The following is a 14,842-nucleotide window of genomic DNA, read 5'->3' as shown; positions in this document are numbered from 1 at the left end:
TTACCAAGCAAAACGTTGACAGCTTAAAACGTCATTTGAAATATTTTTTTGATCTGATAATTTATCAAAATTAAAGATTTAAGGCACCATTGTTTAATCGTTTACTTGAATCGAAATCAAAATCGAACCAATAAATTTGATGATCATTTCCACGTAAAGAAAAAAGCATTTGACACTCATATAAAAAGAAAATTCAAATGATTATTTTCCTTTTTCTATCGCACCTCACATGGAAAAAGAAAAAAGGACCAAAAAATAAATGTGTAGCAACAAGCCCAACGACTTCTTCAACGATTTTACCTAACATTTCCCGCACGAGGAAGCTTCCATTCTTCTAGATGGCCGTGTATGGTTGGGCATGACAGAATCGTAAGCTTTGCTTCTTATTTCGTCCCACCTTACAAGTTTGAATTTTGACCACAATCTTCGCGAGTCGGACACCTGTGTCCCCCCGATGTGACTCCTGCAACTCTCACCCCCCATGCCAACATCTTGTGGCGACTCAAACCATGTCTGTGATCCCAAAGTCCAGTGGAATCTTTTGTTGCATACAATGGAAGATAAAAGAAAGGAACAGGATGGGGAAGGGCGGACGGCATCCAAAGCTTCGACCTAAAGGATGTGGTGGTGGGCTTCTCTTGCTTGCTCTTTTTCCTTGTGTGGCAGCAGTCATGAGGAAGACTTCCGTCTCTGTGAGGTGGACGCCTTCTTCCCATCGCCTCCATCCTAAACCACCGTGGAAAACGTAAAAGTAAAAGGAGGAAGGCTCTCGTGCACCCAAGACCTCTTCAACATATCTATCTACAGGTTTCCGTAGATGCACGTCCTCGCTGCAGTCAACCATCGCGTGCTGTTTGACTTGGTCTAACGGACTTCGACAAAGACGAGTGAATTCATTGGATATTAGCAGAACTCATCTCATAGATGATTTCTGATATAAGTACTTTTTAGTCACAATTAAAACAAGATCTGAAACTTCAGGTTTGAACCAAATCAACGGGCCACAATAAAAAACGCGGTTTCCCACAGTTGAAATAAGATCTACATAGCTCATGTCCCAACTCACATTGACCCACTTGCTCCACAGTCCTGAGAAGTCAACGGACACATAGGGTTTACTAATCATGCCAAATAATTGTGTCACATCACTCCCCCATATCAATCTCTTACTCTCATTCGAATCTAGTCAACCCTTTCTGGAGTCTCTAACATTGATGTCATCTACGAGACACTAGTAATGGAGAGACAGGAGGCACCGTTGCTTATTGGTTTAGTTGCCCAAACCAAACCAACCCAACCTGAAGCACGTCACCGACCGAGCCAACCACACCACTTTCCGTGCGCGTGAGATAATACCACACCAACGCACGCACAAGATTCCTCATCGAAAGCACGTGTACGAACCGCGTTCCGAACCCAAACCCGTTAAACAAAGCAGACCGTGGCTCGGCGCTGCTCCGGGTATGACCCGACCCGCCGGTTCGACACCGAGAACCGCTTGCTGACCCAGTAAAGTCCCACGGTGCACCCGACGCCACGCTCACCGGCGGTGGTCCAGACTCGTGAAGGAAAGGACAAAAGAAAGGCGCGTGGAACATTGGAAGACCATGAAACTGGCGGTCACGGGAGTCGGTGACGCCGTCAATCAATCAAGTCCCTTCCGGACCGCCAGCTCATGCTCCCACTGGCAACCCCGCCGCCTACGCGCCCGAGCCGTGACGCGACAACTCCGAACCGGGCGTCTGTCGCCACCGCACGCCGTGCGATGGCATCACGGAGAGCTGCCGTACGCCACCTGGCCTGCTGCGCCCCCCCGGCGTCGGCGGTTTTCCGACTCGAACTGCCAGTTACCGCAGGGGTCCACCTCAACCGCCCACGGTCTGGGAACAACAACCCGTGGTCTACTCTTCCGAGTTTATCAAAATACCCTTGGACATGAAGGGCATTTACGATGGTCTTTTGGAGAAACAGGCAAACGAGTAGGGGTAAATATGCACTTTCATAGGAACACGGTTCCGTCAGGAATGGCGTTCGGTCGAACCACCAACAACTACCGCTTCCTCTCTTTTTCCATGGGATTTTAATATTACGGAATTAAATTGCTGTTGGGAGCAATAATATTTTGCGGGGTAATTGTAAGAAGGTGCCTCCTTTCCTTGTGACCGGTTCTCCGAGAACTCGCCTCCCCCTTTCCGCACTGTTCAGATCCCGTCCGCCCCCGCCTCCACACCTCGTCTTCTCCGCCGGCCGAGAAACCTCCCCCTAGTCGCCGAAAAACGTCCCATCTTCCCCGGAGAATCTCCTCCTCCTCGTCCTCGGCGGCGGCCCCCGACCGCATACTTCGTTCTTCGTTTTCTTCGTGAGGGAGTAAGGGAAGGGGGGCTCGAATCCTAGCGTGGCTTCTCTCGGTGCCGTGCTGCGGGAAGGATTGCGGCATTTTTAGGTGGGCTTCTTTGATTCCACGGCGGACGGTGGAGGATCGGTATGCGATGGTAAGACGCGGAGATCTTGGAGTGCTTCGTTCCATTTCCCTCTTTCAATTGGATAGGAGTTTCTGGATGGTTCGTCGCTTCTTTCTTTTTCTTGTTTTCTTCTCCACGCGGGAATCGTTTGGCATCTCATTTTTGGTAATATTATCCGAGGAATTATTTCTTTCCTTTTTTGTTGCGGGTTACTGTTAGATTCACCGACTTCCCATTCGCCACTTTTACCACCGTCTTGGGTTTCTTTCCTTTCCTTAGTTTATTTTGCTTAATTTGACTTCGTCACTGTTTAGTCACTGTGTCTCTTTATGCTTGAAAGCAGAATTGTTTACCTCGTCTCCTCTAGCTGTTCGCTAATGATTTGGGATTTCCAAATATAGACCAATTCCTGTAGAGGATGCTGTAAGAGTGGTCGATTTATCGATGTAGACTTCCATGGCTGAACTACGTGTCGACAATTTGACGGCATTGCGCTCGAGTTTGATACTTTAATGTGAGACTTGTAGGATTAGCTCGTGCTTGCGGTATCAGACGGCAATCACGAGGTTTTTCTGACTTTTCTGGCCTTATATGTCATAAATTTTGGGCCTTCTGGCTTGTATCACCGTGGATTGTTACAAGGACGGAATTGGAAAGAAAATGATCTATTTTGTTTTCGAACTGTTCATGATGCTTCAGAATAATTTTCCTTTTTGGAGATCTAGTACAACCTCGAGTTGTTTCTTGGGAATATATGATAGTGCTTTGTTCACTCACTGGGACAGAGACAAATTGACCTACGAATTTTAACTGTGTTACCTTTGGGACTGTAGTCAATGTCCTTAAAGCCTACTTTAGGGTTTCATTCCTTTAATATGTTACTACGACCTTCGACCGGCATGTTGTGGCTTTGTAGTAGCTTTTCTTACTCAGATTTTTTTGGCATATTTTAGTTTCTTACCCCTAATTATTTAAATTCCTCATGCTCAACCTTCCAACCAGCTTTACTCTGGGTATCATGAACATGGAGTTAATCAAATTGACACCAAATTTCGGTTTCAAGTATTCTTATCTTGTCATGTGTTGGCTGGTTCATCATAATTAATGAGCTTTTTTTAATTGCAATTTTCCTCTGGAAACTTGATACGAAGGTTGTTGATTATAACTTCTTGGTTTGGATACAGGTTCGTGCTTGATAGATAATTGCCTTTTGGTACTTATAAGAACAAACAAAAGATGTTTAGTCTTGTTTTAACTCCATGTGATTATCTTGTAATTTGTCATTTTCTTCTTATCTTTTAGCAGGTGCAAGGACGGTCGTGCTTGTCTGGAGAAGTTAAAAATGGATTAGAAATCTTGAAGCGCAGAAGACTTCAACAGAAAAAGTCTGGCATTGTGCCTGAAGGTATCGATGCTGTCAATACAATGTCCAGAAGTGGCGGGGATGCCTTAAGGATTTCATCATCATGTGGTACTAGGATTCATGGAAATGTCAATGCATTTTCCCATGACAGTGGTTCTGGAAAGGATGCTTTCTCCAAGCACCAAGTGAAAAAGTTTGACATGTCTGACTTACAATGGATAGAAAAGATCCCGGAATGTCCTGTATTTTGTCCTTCAAAGGAGGATTTTGAGAACCCATTAGATTATCTTCAACAGATTGCACCTCTTGCTTCAAGATATGGTATGATTATTTTCTTGAATCAATGATAATTTGTGAAGTAACACTGTGCTTGCACCTGCTTTTTTATACAAGTTTGTCCTAAACTGTCATTTGAACCTAATGTAAAATGGTTTAAAAATTTTCTTCCCATTTGAAAGTCGTGTGCCATCCATTCTTTTTTTTGTCTTAAAGTGGTTTCTATGGTGACTTATTACTTTGTTCTCTCTTGATGATTTCTCAATTTGATGAGGAAAAGGGAAAGCCTTCTTTTGATTTCTCCAGATGGCTCAAATTTTGCTCATCAGGGTCTTCTTGATGCAAATGTGCATGAAAGCTGTGATTTTTTCCCCTTATTTTTGTTTTCAAATGTTTCATGATGTAGTCTTTTATAATTGTAATTTGCAAAATTTTTATTTTAATATCTATACATTTTGCCATGGGTACCAGAAGGCAGTCCTTGTGTTTAGAAAATTTATCACGGAATGACCATGTTATTTTTCATAAATTTTTTTTGTGAGTTTCTATAGACTTATCAATGAAATAAATGCAGCTGGCCCCAATTTATTGGGAACTACAACTTGTTGTAGCTGTTCTATACCGACAAGAGTAAGTTATAGATGATGAATCAATTTGCATATCTGTATACACAAAAGTATAATGACAACCTACACTACAATAAATTTGCATATGTTTTAAAATAAGATAATTTTAGATCTTTTTGTGTTACAGAACAATATTGTCAGTTGTCCTAAATAGCTATAAGCACAATGCACTCAAGCATGCGATAATAGTTATGGGCAAAAGGTCATTCTCTTTTGCATGGGGACTATTTGTCATTTTGACATGCTTATTTTTCTATAGTGTTCCAAAGGTACTACTATGTGATCGATCGATCCATTTTGAAATGTTTTAGAAGCCAAATTCATCACCAGCTAATTTAAGCTTATGCCTTATGGTTCTGATATGTTGAATGGGATTCATATCTACCTATTAGGTACTAACAAATGGAAGTATCTAGTTCATGTGATGGATCTATTACATAAATCACATCGATCATGAATTACTTAAGTGCACTTCATGCTTTGATAATGCATGACTTCTATTTTATCTTCTATGTTAACCTGTCTACATGCTTCAGGCATATGTAAGATTGTTTCCCCTATAAGTGCTTCAGTTCCTGCTGGTGTTGTATTAACGAAGGAGCAAGCTGGATTTAAGTTTACTACAAGGGTTCAACCTCTTCGTCTTGCTGAGTGGGCTGCAGATGACAAGGTCACCTTTTTCATGAGTGGAAGGTTGGTTATCTAATGATGTTTGATTCTTGAACTTTATATTATGCATATCCTAATGGTCAGTGAGTTTCAGAAAATACACATTTCGGGAATTTGAGAAGATGGCAAACAAGGTATTCTCTCAAAGATATTCAAGTTCTGGATGTCTTCCAGCTAAATTTGTGGAAGAGCAATTTTGGCATGAAATTGCATTTGGGAAGTCAGAGTTTGTTGAGTATGCTTGTGATGTAGATGGAAGTGCATTCTCATTATCACCTAAAGATGAACTTGGACAAAGCAATTGGAACTTGAAGGTGATTATGTTCTGCCCTTTTCCTCTCCCTCTGGGGCAAAATCTTTTTTATCTAATATTTGGAGACAGCTGTATGGATCCTTTCCCATCAGTTTAAGTCTACTTTTAGCAATACCATCAATGTCAGGTGAACTGGTTTTCACTGCTTTAATCCTGTAACTTTAATCATCAATTTGATTTAATTTAATCATCAATTTAATCCTATACTGTATGCTAGCTGAAAATTTTATAGAATTAGACTACTGTTATCTCTGGATATTTATATGTAAATTGGTAAAATTCTTTGCCTGTTTACCCTAGAATTTGCTGAGCATTTATTCCATTTTTTTATTTGTATGGCACACATTATATTACAAAAGCATTAGTTTGAACTCATCTGAATTTAGAAAATATTATTGATGCACTTGGGTTTTGTTGACCAATTGCACTTTTTAAATTTGTTTTTTATATACAGAGGTTTTCTCGGCTGCCGAAGTCTGTACTACGGCATCTGGTTAATGCAATTCCAGTAAGCAACAAATTCGTCTTTTCTGTCACTTTGATCCTTTATGCTTTTGGTTTTTGAAACTGTTTGCTGGTTCATTGCAGGGAGTAACTGACCCCATGCTTTACATTGGGATGCTTTTTAGTATGTTTGCTTGGCATGTTGAAGATCACTATCTATATAGGTTTTGACTGGAACTTTGATATCTAAACTTGTGTCCTTTATTTGTGTAAGATCAAAGAGTTGACTGATTTATGGTTTGAACTTATCTTTAGCATTAGTTATCATCATTGTGGAGCTTCCAAGACCTGGTATGGAATTCCAGGCCATGCTGCACCAGATTTTGAAAGAGTGGTTCGAAGTCATGTGTATGATTCCGATATTTTGCAAGGCGAAGGAGAGAATGCAGCTTTTGATGTTCTTCTGGGAAAGACCACAATGTTTCCTCCAAATATTCTACTGAAACATGATGTTCCCATTTACAAAGCTGTACAGAAACCTGGAGAATTTATTGTCACCTTTCCTCAAGCTTATCATGCAGGCTTCAGTCATGGTGAGGTGGCTTTGCAGCCCTTTTTCAGTATGGCGTTCTCTTGTTTTTTTTGGCATTCATGTACTTCCTTCACTATGTTATCTCATAACGATCTAAGCTTTCTGAAAGCTTTTTTCCTTGTTTGAATCTTTAGGGTTCAATTGTGGTGAAGCAGTGAATTTTGCCATTGGTAATTGGTTCCCACTGGGTACTGTGGCTAGTCAACGATATGCACTTCTCAATAGGATACCATTGCTCCCTCATGAGGAACTCCTCTGTAAGGAAGCAGTGTCTCTTTCCAAGAGATTATCAAATTCTGAATCTAAAAGTCCTGCCTCTTCAACTGAAGACTTTGTTTCCCAACGTTGCATTAAATTTTCTTTTGTGAACTTAATGCACTTCCAGCATCGTGCTCGTTGGTCACTAATGAAGTTAGGGACTCGTGCATGGATTAATACCGAGACTGTACTATGTAGCATCTGCAGACGTGACTGCTATGTTTCTCATGTTAAGTGTAATTGCCACAAGGAACCGACGTGTCTCCGCCATGGTATGAAATCAAACTGAAGACAACAATGTGTTTTCCTTGTAAATCTTATTCACTATGATTTGACTTGTTCAATCTTTATTATGTTAAGATAAAGAGCTTAGGAGCTGCCACTGTGGTTCTGATCGTGTTATATTTATGAGGGGAGATATTTTGAAATTGGAAGCTATATCACGGGAGTTTGAACAGGACAATGATGTACTAGACGAAGTTCAGAAGCAGGTTCGGCAAGGCAATGATTTTCATCTATGGTCTAGCTCATTCGACAGTGCTGAAGATGATGGATATGTTCCATATTGTGAGATAAAATTTGAAACAAGCTATGAAGTTAAAGATTACAATGAGTATGGAACTCTAGAATCTGTGTCTTCTGTACCAGTGTCATCATCTGTTGGGTCAGAAGGAGTTCAATTGCATGTAAGAAATTTGGTTGCAGCTTTTATTTCATTCTTTATGTTCATGTGTTGGATATTGACCGATTTATGTTTTTCATGGGAGATTTATTCATTTGCCAATTTTGTGTGCAGGTCTGTGCAAAACCTAATATAGGAACATTATCTTGCACCAACCCACCCAGTTCATGTCAATCTGTAGTTCTAGTTCCTGATAGATGTGCAGCTATTTATCAAGGTGGTTCTCCTGATACTTCAGTTATGCTAGAGGATGAATCTGACTCTGAAATATTTAGAGTTAAGCGTAGGTCTGGCATCAAGTTAGAGAAAAGATCTGCCAGTGATGTAGTTGGCTGTAGCCTCCGTGAACAACAGGTTTGTTTACCTTTATAGTTAATGCCTTCTTGCAGTCTTTGATTATCACATGAAATTTTATTTATGAGATAACATATTTTCAATACTGGCTTTGTCGATGAATAGTTTATTTTGCTATTGTTGCCTTGCGTCTCTTGTGTGACATGTTAGAAGTGGTTTTTAATTGAAGTGTACATTTGTTGCAGCAAAGAACTGCTTTAAGCATAGAAAAACCAAAGGGACAAAAAGTTCTTAAAATTGCATGGATAAGATGGGAGTGGGACCATCTACATTGTACCTTTTTTGTTTTTTTAAAAGGAAATTTTTATTAAACTCCCATTAGGGAATTATCTAGCAAATTGGAGTACTAGTGATTAAAATGTATTTAGTGTTTCAACTTACTAATTTATACCTCCATTTTCATGGATGCTGACCTTCTTTCAAGAATTGTACCTTTGTGTAACTCTCTAGTTACTAGAATGTGCAATCAGACATTAACTGATTCACATGAAGTCACTAACCAGCATAGTTTTTGGATGGATATCATTGTCTAGACATTATCTGGTTTCTTTTAGGACCAGAATATTGGGTCTCTATTAAAAAATGCTTTTAGCATATATGTAAATAGGATTCAAGAGAGGTTGGCTTTGTCAAAGTTATTTGCCTATATAGATGTCAGAAATTATTTGATCTTATCTTCTTTATTGAAAAAGTTGGAAAAAGAGAAGCTCATGATTGTCTCTAAATACATAAATGAAGGAAGCTATTGTTATTTGTGCCATTGAGAAGTTTACAAGGACTACTATATCTTGTGAAATCCAGATCAAGGATCACATGCACCACCCCCACACACTTGTTAAGGCTGCCACATGCTCAGCCTACATGGTATCCACAAGGAAGCATGCTAACATGACACTGGATTGGAGAAAAGGCACCACTGGCCAGTTTTCTCATCATATTAGTGCTGTGCTAGCATGCTGCATGCCACTTATGTGGAGTGTGGCATAAAACTAGCTCTTGTGACTCGTCTGCTATATCTTTTATCATATCTTTCGATTTGATAGCATTGGAAACTTCATCTAATTCCTAATTAATGATTTGACTCTTATCACACCTTGAAGATTGAAAACTATTTTTTCGTATCTTATTTTTTTTAATTATTTGGTCATAATCTAATGGAATGGTCCTTACATAGTAAAATTGAGTGCTAGTGGTGCAATAGCATATATGCACAACATTGAATTATGATGTTTGCAAATTCTGGCCTTATTCGAAGTTTGCAATCATAAGGAAGCAAATAATTTGGTGTAAGTGTTTTACATAATCAACATTCACAAAATGTTATAATGTTCCAACTATTTAGTGTTCACTATCTGGATGTTTTCCCACTCATTAGGGAATGATTAAAGATATTAATCCAACATAATCTATTGGATTGGTTGATACTAGTTTAATGTAACATAGTATAACAACAACAATAACAAAACTATAAATCCTAACTATTTAGGGTCAGCTACAAGGATCATTTGTCACTAATGAGATCAATGATTTCAATAGGCGCTCGGGTGCTCGGGCGAGGCATGTCTAGGTGCCTCGCTTCAAAGAGGCGCCGCCTAGTCGCTTGCCCGAGCCCAGGCGTCGGGCGCTTCGGGCGAGCGCCCGAGTTAAACCAAGCGACTGAACCAGTGTTTTACGTTTGGTTCGGTCTCCGGTGCTTCAGTTGGTTCGATTGAACCAACTAAAGCACTGATATCAGCCTCCCAACATCCCTCTCGCGACTTCCCCAACCCTAACCCTGCTCGCAATTCTGCCGCTGACATTTCCTCTCTATTGTCGCTGCTCTCCACTGTTGCTGCCACTGTCGCTGCTTGTTGTTGCTGTCGTTGCTCGTCGTCGCTGCTGCTGTTGTCACTATTGCCTCAATCAGGAGCCTCAGTCTTACTCTTACACCGCTGTCGCTGCTCGCTGCCGCTGCCACTACCGCTGCTATCGCTGCTTGCCATTATCGTCGCTCCCGCTCCCGCTGTCATTGCCGCTACTGTTACTCTTACTCCCTCTACTCACATCGACTCGATAGAATACTATTAACAGTATACTAGCAACAATATTTTTTTATTTATTAGATTAATAATATATTATTTTAATTTTAATATTACTAATTTTTATTTATTTGAAATTATTGTTATTGTTTTGAATTTTGAGATTTTTTGTTAATGTGATATTGTGATTCTGTAAGATTTTTTTAATTTAATATTATTTTTTTATTTAAATAATTATATTTATTAATTAATTTATATTTTTTTATATTTTAGCGCCTCGTTCCGTTCGGGCGAGCGCTTCGGGCGTTTTTGCACCTTGGCGCCTTTTGGCACTTAGCGCTTTTTAAATCACTAAGTAAGATATGTAAAATGTCATATGTTTAGTCAAATTCAGAATTTAAATCTTTATTTATAATTTTTATTAAAGTCTTTTTAGGTCTTTCTCTATCTCTTCTTGTATCACTAACATTAATTATTTTATCTCTTCTGACGATCGCATTCAGAGGTCCCCTCAGCATATGACTATATTATTTTAGACGATTTTCTATCATCTTATCCTCTATCAAAGCGATACTTAGTTGTTCATTAATAAAAAAAAAAATTCTTCTATTTTTCCTAGTAACTCCATGCATTTATCTCAACATTTTCATCTCGGCAATATAAACCTTTTGATATATTTTTTCTTAAGTACTTAACACTCAGATCCATAAAGTATTGTTGATATCACAATTGTCTCTTAAAAATTCTTTTAATCTCAAAGGTATCCGATGATCACACAAGATTCCTAACATTGCTTGTCATTTTAACTATCCCGTTTTTACTCTATAAATAATATATTCATCGATCTTTCTATCTTGTTAAATAATTGATCTAAGATACTTAAAGGGACTTCTTGTCTATCCTATTTAATTGTGTTCTTTTGTCTATTTCTAGATATATTAAAATTATATTTTATATATTCAGTTTTAGTCCCACATAATTTAAGACTTTTAGTTTTTGAGGTTTGCTTTCATAGCTCAAGTCTATAATTAATTCTACTTAGGCTCTCATCAACTAAGGCAATATTATTCCCAAATAATGAACACTAGGGAGATCTGTCATGTAAGTGACTAATAAATTCATCCATTATCAATGTAAAAAAGTAGGGACTTAGTATGGATCCTTGTTGTAATCCTATGCTAATAGAGAACTCACTAGACACACTCAATTCTAACACTAGTAGCTACATTATCATATATATTTTTAATAACATCAATATAATTACTAGATACACCTTTCTTTTCTAAAAGAGCACCATAATAAATATCTAGGAACCCTATTATAGGTTTTCTCTAAGCCAATAACAACCATATGTAAATCTTTCTTTTTCTCCCTATACGTTTTCATTAATTATCTAAATAAATAAATAGTTTTTATGGTTGATCTTCAAGGCTTATAAACCAAATTGATTTTTAAAGATATTTTTTCAAGACTTATCTTACTTTTGAAACTCTTTTCCAAAGTTTCATAATATGGCTCATGCCTCATGATCTTAATTCCTTTATAATTTGAATAATTTTGTATGTCACCCTTATTTTTGTAATTGGCATTAATTTTTTTTTCTTCATTCATTAGGAATTCTTTCAAGTCTTATGATTTTGTTAAATAAGCTAGTTAACCAAACTACTTCTTTGTCCCCTAAACTTTTCTAGACCTCCATAAGGATACTATTAGGCCCCACACTCTTAGCTATTTTCATCTTATTTAATGTGTTTTTTATTTCATTAGCTCTAATTTTATGAATAAATCTATGATTATTAAATCTACTATTATTATTTATCGTTAAATCTAAGTCTTGTGTAGAATATTCATTAAATAATTTATAAAGTAATTTTTTCATCTTTCTTTAATCTCATTATCATTAATAAGTATTTATTAATTTTCGACTTTAATGCAAGTAATATTACCTAAATCCTTATACACTCTTTCCGTAACTTTAGTAATTTGATATATATATCTTTTTCATTGCCTTAAGTTTCTATTTTATTATAAAAAATATTATAAGCTTTATTTCTTACCATATTAGTAGGTTTTTTAACCTCTTTTTAGATTCTATATCTTTTAATTTTTTTTTTTCCAGTTTTGCCAATCTTTGAAACATGATCTTTTAGTAAAAAATATTTTTTGAACTTCTTCACACCACCACCCAACTCTCTCTTAAGGCTACACCTCTACTTTTAGTTTGATCAAGAATCTCTTTTGTTAAGCTCCTAATATTATTGGCCATCATAATTTAAATAATATTAATATTATACTCATCTAAATTCCAAGTCGCTCCTTTTTTCATCTTATTCTAAAAAAGTGTTTATATTATCATCTTTAAAATTTCACCATGTAGTCCTAGTAATTTTTTTTATTATCTTTTTCTTCTTTCATTTTCTATACTAAATATCTAATATGATCAACTTATGTTGATTCGTCAAACTTTCGTCAAGTATAATGTAACATAGTATTTTTTTTTTAATGAATAAAATAATAAAAATAAATTGATATCTATGGATATCAATCTATAAGTTTTGATACCAAAACTTGATTGAACTAGCAAATACCAATTGGTACGCATTGACCCGACCGATATTCAAAACATTGTCTTTAGGTAAATCAAGAGCATTATCTTTCATTGTTTCTAGTAAGCTTCTTTTAGGTCTTTCTCCACCTCTTCTCACATTACTAATCCTAATTAACATCTATAAATCTTATTTTAACATATTTACATCACCTTAAGTGATTTTTTATCCTTTGTTGACACTATTTTAAGTGTTTGTGAAAGAAAACATTTCTTCTCACATTCATCTCAATATTTTTGTCTCAGTTTCTTTTTTTGCATGTGTTGTTTCTTTTTGCTTAACGCCCACCCAATAGAGCATAACTTCTTTGCAACTATTTTCTTTTCTTTTTGACTTGAAAGACAAATGATGATTAAGCAAAACTATTCACTGTAACAACCTGCTTATACTTGCGAACAATGCTTCAATTTAACCTCTTCTTTTTTATGAACAAGTTATCTAAGTCTTTTATTCACAAGAACTTGTCATTTGTCCATCTTGATTACGCTCTCAATTCTTTTCTTAGCATCATGTTAATTGTATTAACTTAAATTTAAATTATTTAGTTTTTAGCATTTCTTTATAATTCAAGTTTAAAACTCCACTAAATTTTCATCATGCAAAAAAAACACCATCAGCCAATGACAGACACTATAGATGTCTATATTACACACACATTTTATATTACTCTTGAATCTTGATACTAAAATGGCTTGAACTTGCGATTCCACCAAGGTTTTAAGATAATTAGTTTGTTATGTACCTCTTTTGAAATTCATTTTTATGTTGTCCAGCATATTCTTATCATGAGCATCATCTCTGAAAATCTCCGTCCCCTTTTATGGCCTTCTGCACATGCATGATTGAATCTCCAGTGTTTTCCCTGAATTTAAGGTGATTCATGTGGTGGTTGCAGCAGCACTATCTTGTGCATTGGCTTGTCTGATTTCTAGATTTTTAGATAAACAGTCACTTCAGTGAATAAATGCATTTCATGTGGTTAAGTTCTGGCTTTGAACTTTATTCGAATTGCTTATTCCTGTTCTATGCTACATTGAATTTCTTAGTGTTTGGTTAATTTGCTTCACTTAACTCTCGTTTGTTTGTTTTTTTTTTCACATTGAATTTCTTTGTTTTATTTATTAACTATCGTGGTCTACATTGTGATTTTTATCGATAGGGGTTAAAACGGTTGAAGAAGGTCCGTCCGGAAGGAAGGCATCTGCATGTGGCACCATCAGAATCTAATCTTTCCATGGCAGATCATTCTGCTCCAGTTGGTCATTTTGTTGAGAACCTTGAACCTGCTTTTAGCAGGAGTTCCAAAGGAATGGTACCAAAATCCTTCAAAATCAGACGGGAAGTCTTTGTTGATGAAGTTACTAAACTAAAAATGAATCGGAACAAAGGGGATGGTCTTCAATCCAACTCATTAGACATCATCAGGAATTCGCCATCCATCGAACTTGGGACAAAGCGCTTAAAAGTTAGAGGACCTTCTTTTCCTAGTGGTTCAGTTGCACGAGATGATTCTGGCAGTAGATTTCCAGGGGGCAAATATACTAGTTGGCATGCCTCATAGAAGCATGCTGTGTTGGGCGGATGCTAACTTCAGATTTTAATTGGTCTCTGATAATAGAAAGCAACGTCGGACTAATCACAGTTATCAATTAACAAGATGAGTTAGAACAGGTCAACTCACCTAATTGATTCTTTGTGTAGGCCTCCAAATGAGGTGCTGGCACGACTTGATTCTTCTCGACCACATTTCTTATTCTCTAATGCTGAACAACAGTAGAATTGTATCATACTAGTTGTATATTGGTGGATCATTTCTTCTCGGTTACGATTCCACTGTCAGGAATGATCATTCTGCTAATTTTCTGATTTACTTTGTTCTTCAAATGATTCATTTCTTACATTTGGCACTTGAATAAGTTGCACACGAAATTGTGCATGTGGTTTGAACATTTTGCCCCTTGGACCCATAAGAGTTCTATTCCTGTGATGGATTTTTTTTTTTTTTTTTTACTCTGTGTCCCTGAAGCCGGCAGGGAGAGTTCGAGTTTGAAGCACCAGACAATCATTTCATTTGATTGTATTTTCACTCGTAGATGCCCAGTTCTGCTTATAATTGACTGTGAATGGGGTAAGAGTGTGTAGGAATCGTAAGAAAAGCTTGTTTAAGAATCGGTAGTGT

The 14,842-nt window shown here is 37.1% G+C and overlaps 1 protein-coding gene across 2 annotated transcripts; it reads left to right on the top strand.

Moving 5' to 3' along the window:
- Positions 1 to 2,112: 2,112 nt before the first annotated feature.
- On the top strand, positions 2,113 to 14,612 carry LOC135606049 (lysine-specific demethylase JMJ706-like). Of its 2 annotated transcripts, none has more exons than XM_065096785.1 (11): positions 2,113 to 2,492; positions 3,768 to 4,146; positions 5,264 to 5,420; positions 5,491 to 5,710; positions 6,164 to 6,217; positions 6,298 to 6,377; positions 6,469 to 6,746; positions 6,880 to 7,275; positions 7,364 to 7,689; positions 7,800 to 8,039; positions 13,823 to 14,612. In XM_065096785.1, exons 1-11 carry the CDS (start codon positions 2,490 to 2,492, stop codon positions 14,222 to 14,224), a joined length of 2,535 nt encoding a protein of 844 aa, XP_064952857.1. In that variant the 5' UTR covers positions 2,113 to 2,489; the 3' UTR covers positions 14,225 to 14,612. The 2 variants fall into 2 exon arrangements, with proteins under 2 accessions (XP_064952857.1, XP_064952856.1); XM_065096784.1 differs by having other exon boundaries at positions 3,765 to 4,146.
- The last annotated feature ends 230 nt before the right edge of the window (positions 14,613 to 14,842 follow it).

Source organism: Musa acuminata, chromosome BXJ2-2 (genome assembly GCF_036884655.1).
Source record: "Musa acuminata AAA Group cultivar baxijiao chromosome BXJ2-2, Cavendish_Baxijiao_AAA, whole genome shotgun sequence".
In the NCBI taxonomy this organism is placed as follows: domain Eukaryota; kingdom Viridiplantae; phylum Streptophyta; class Magnoliopsida; order Zingiberales; family Musaceae; genus Musa; species Musa acuminata.
The sequence above is the reverse complement of the archived record's forward strand: the minus strand, read 5'-3'. Positions and strand labels throughout refer to the sequence as shown.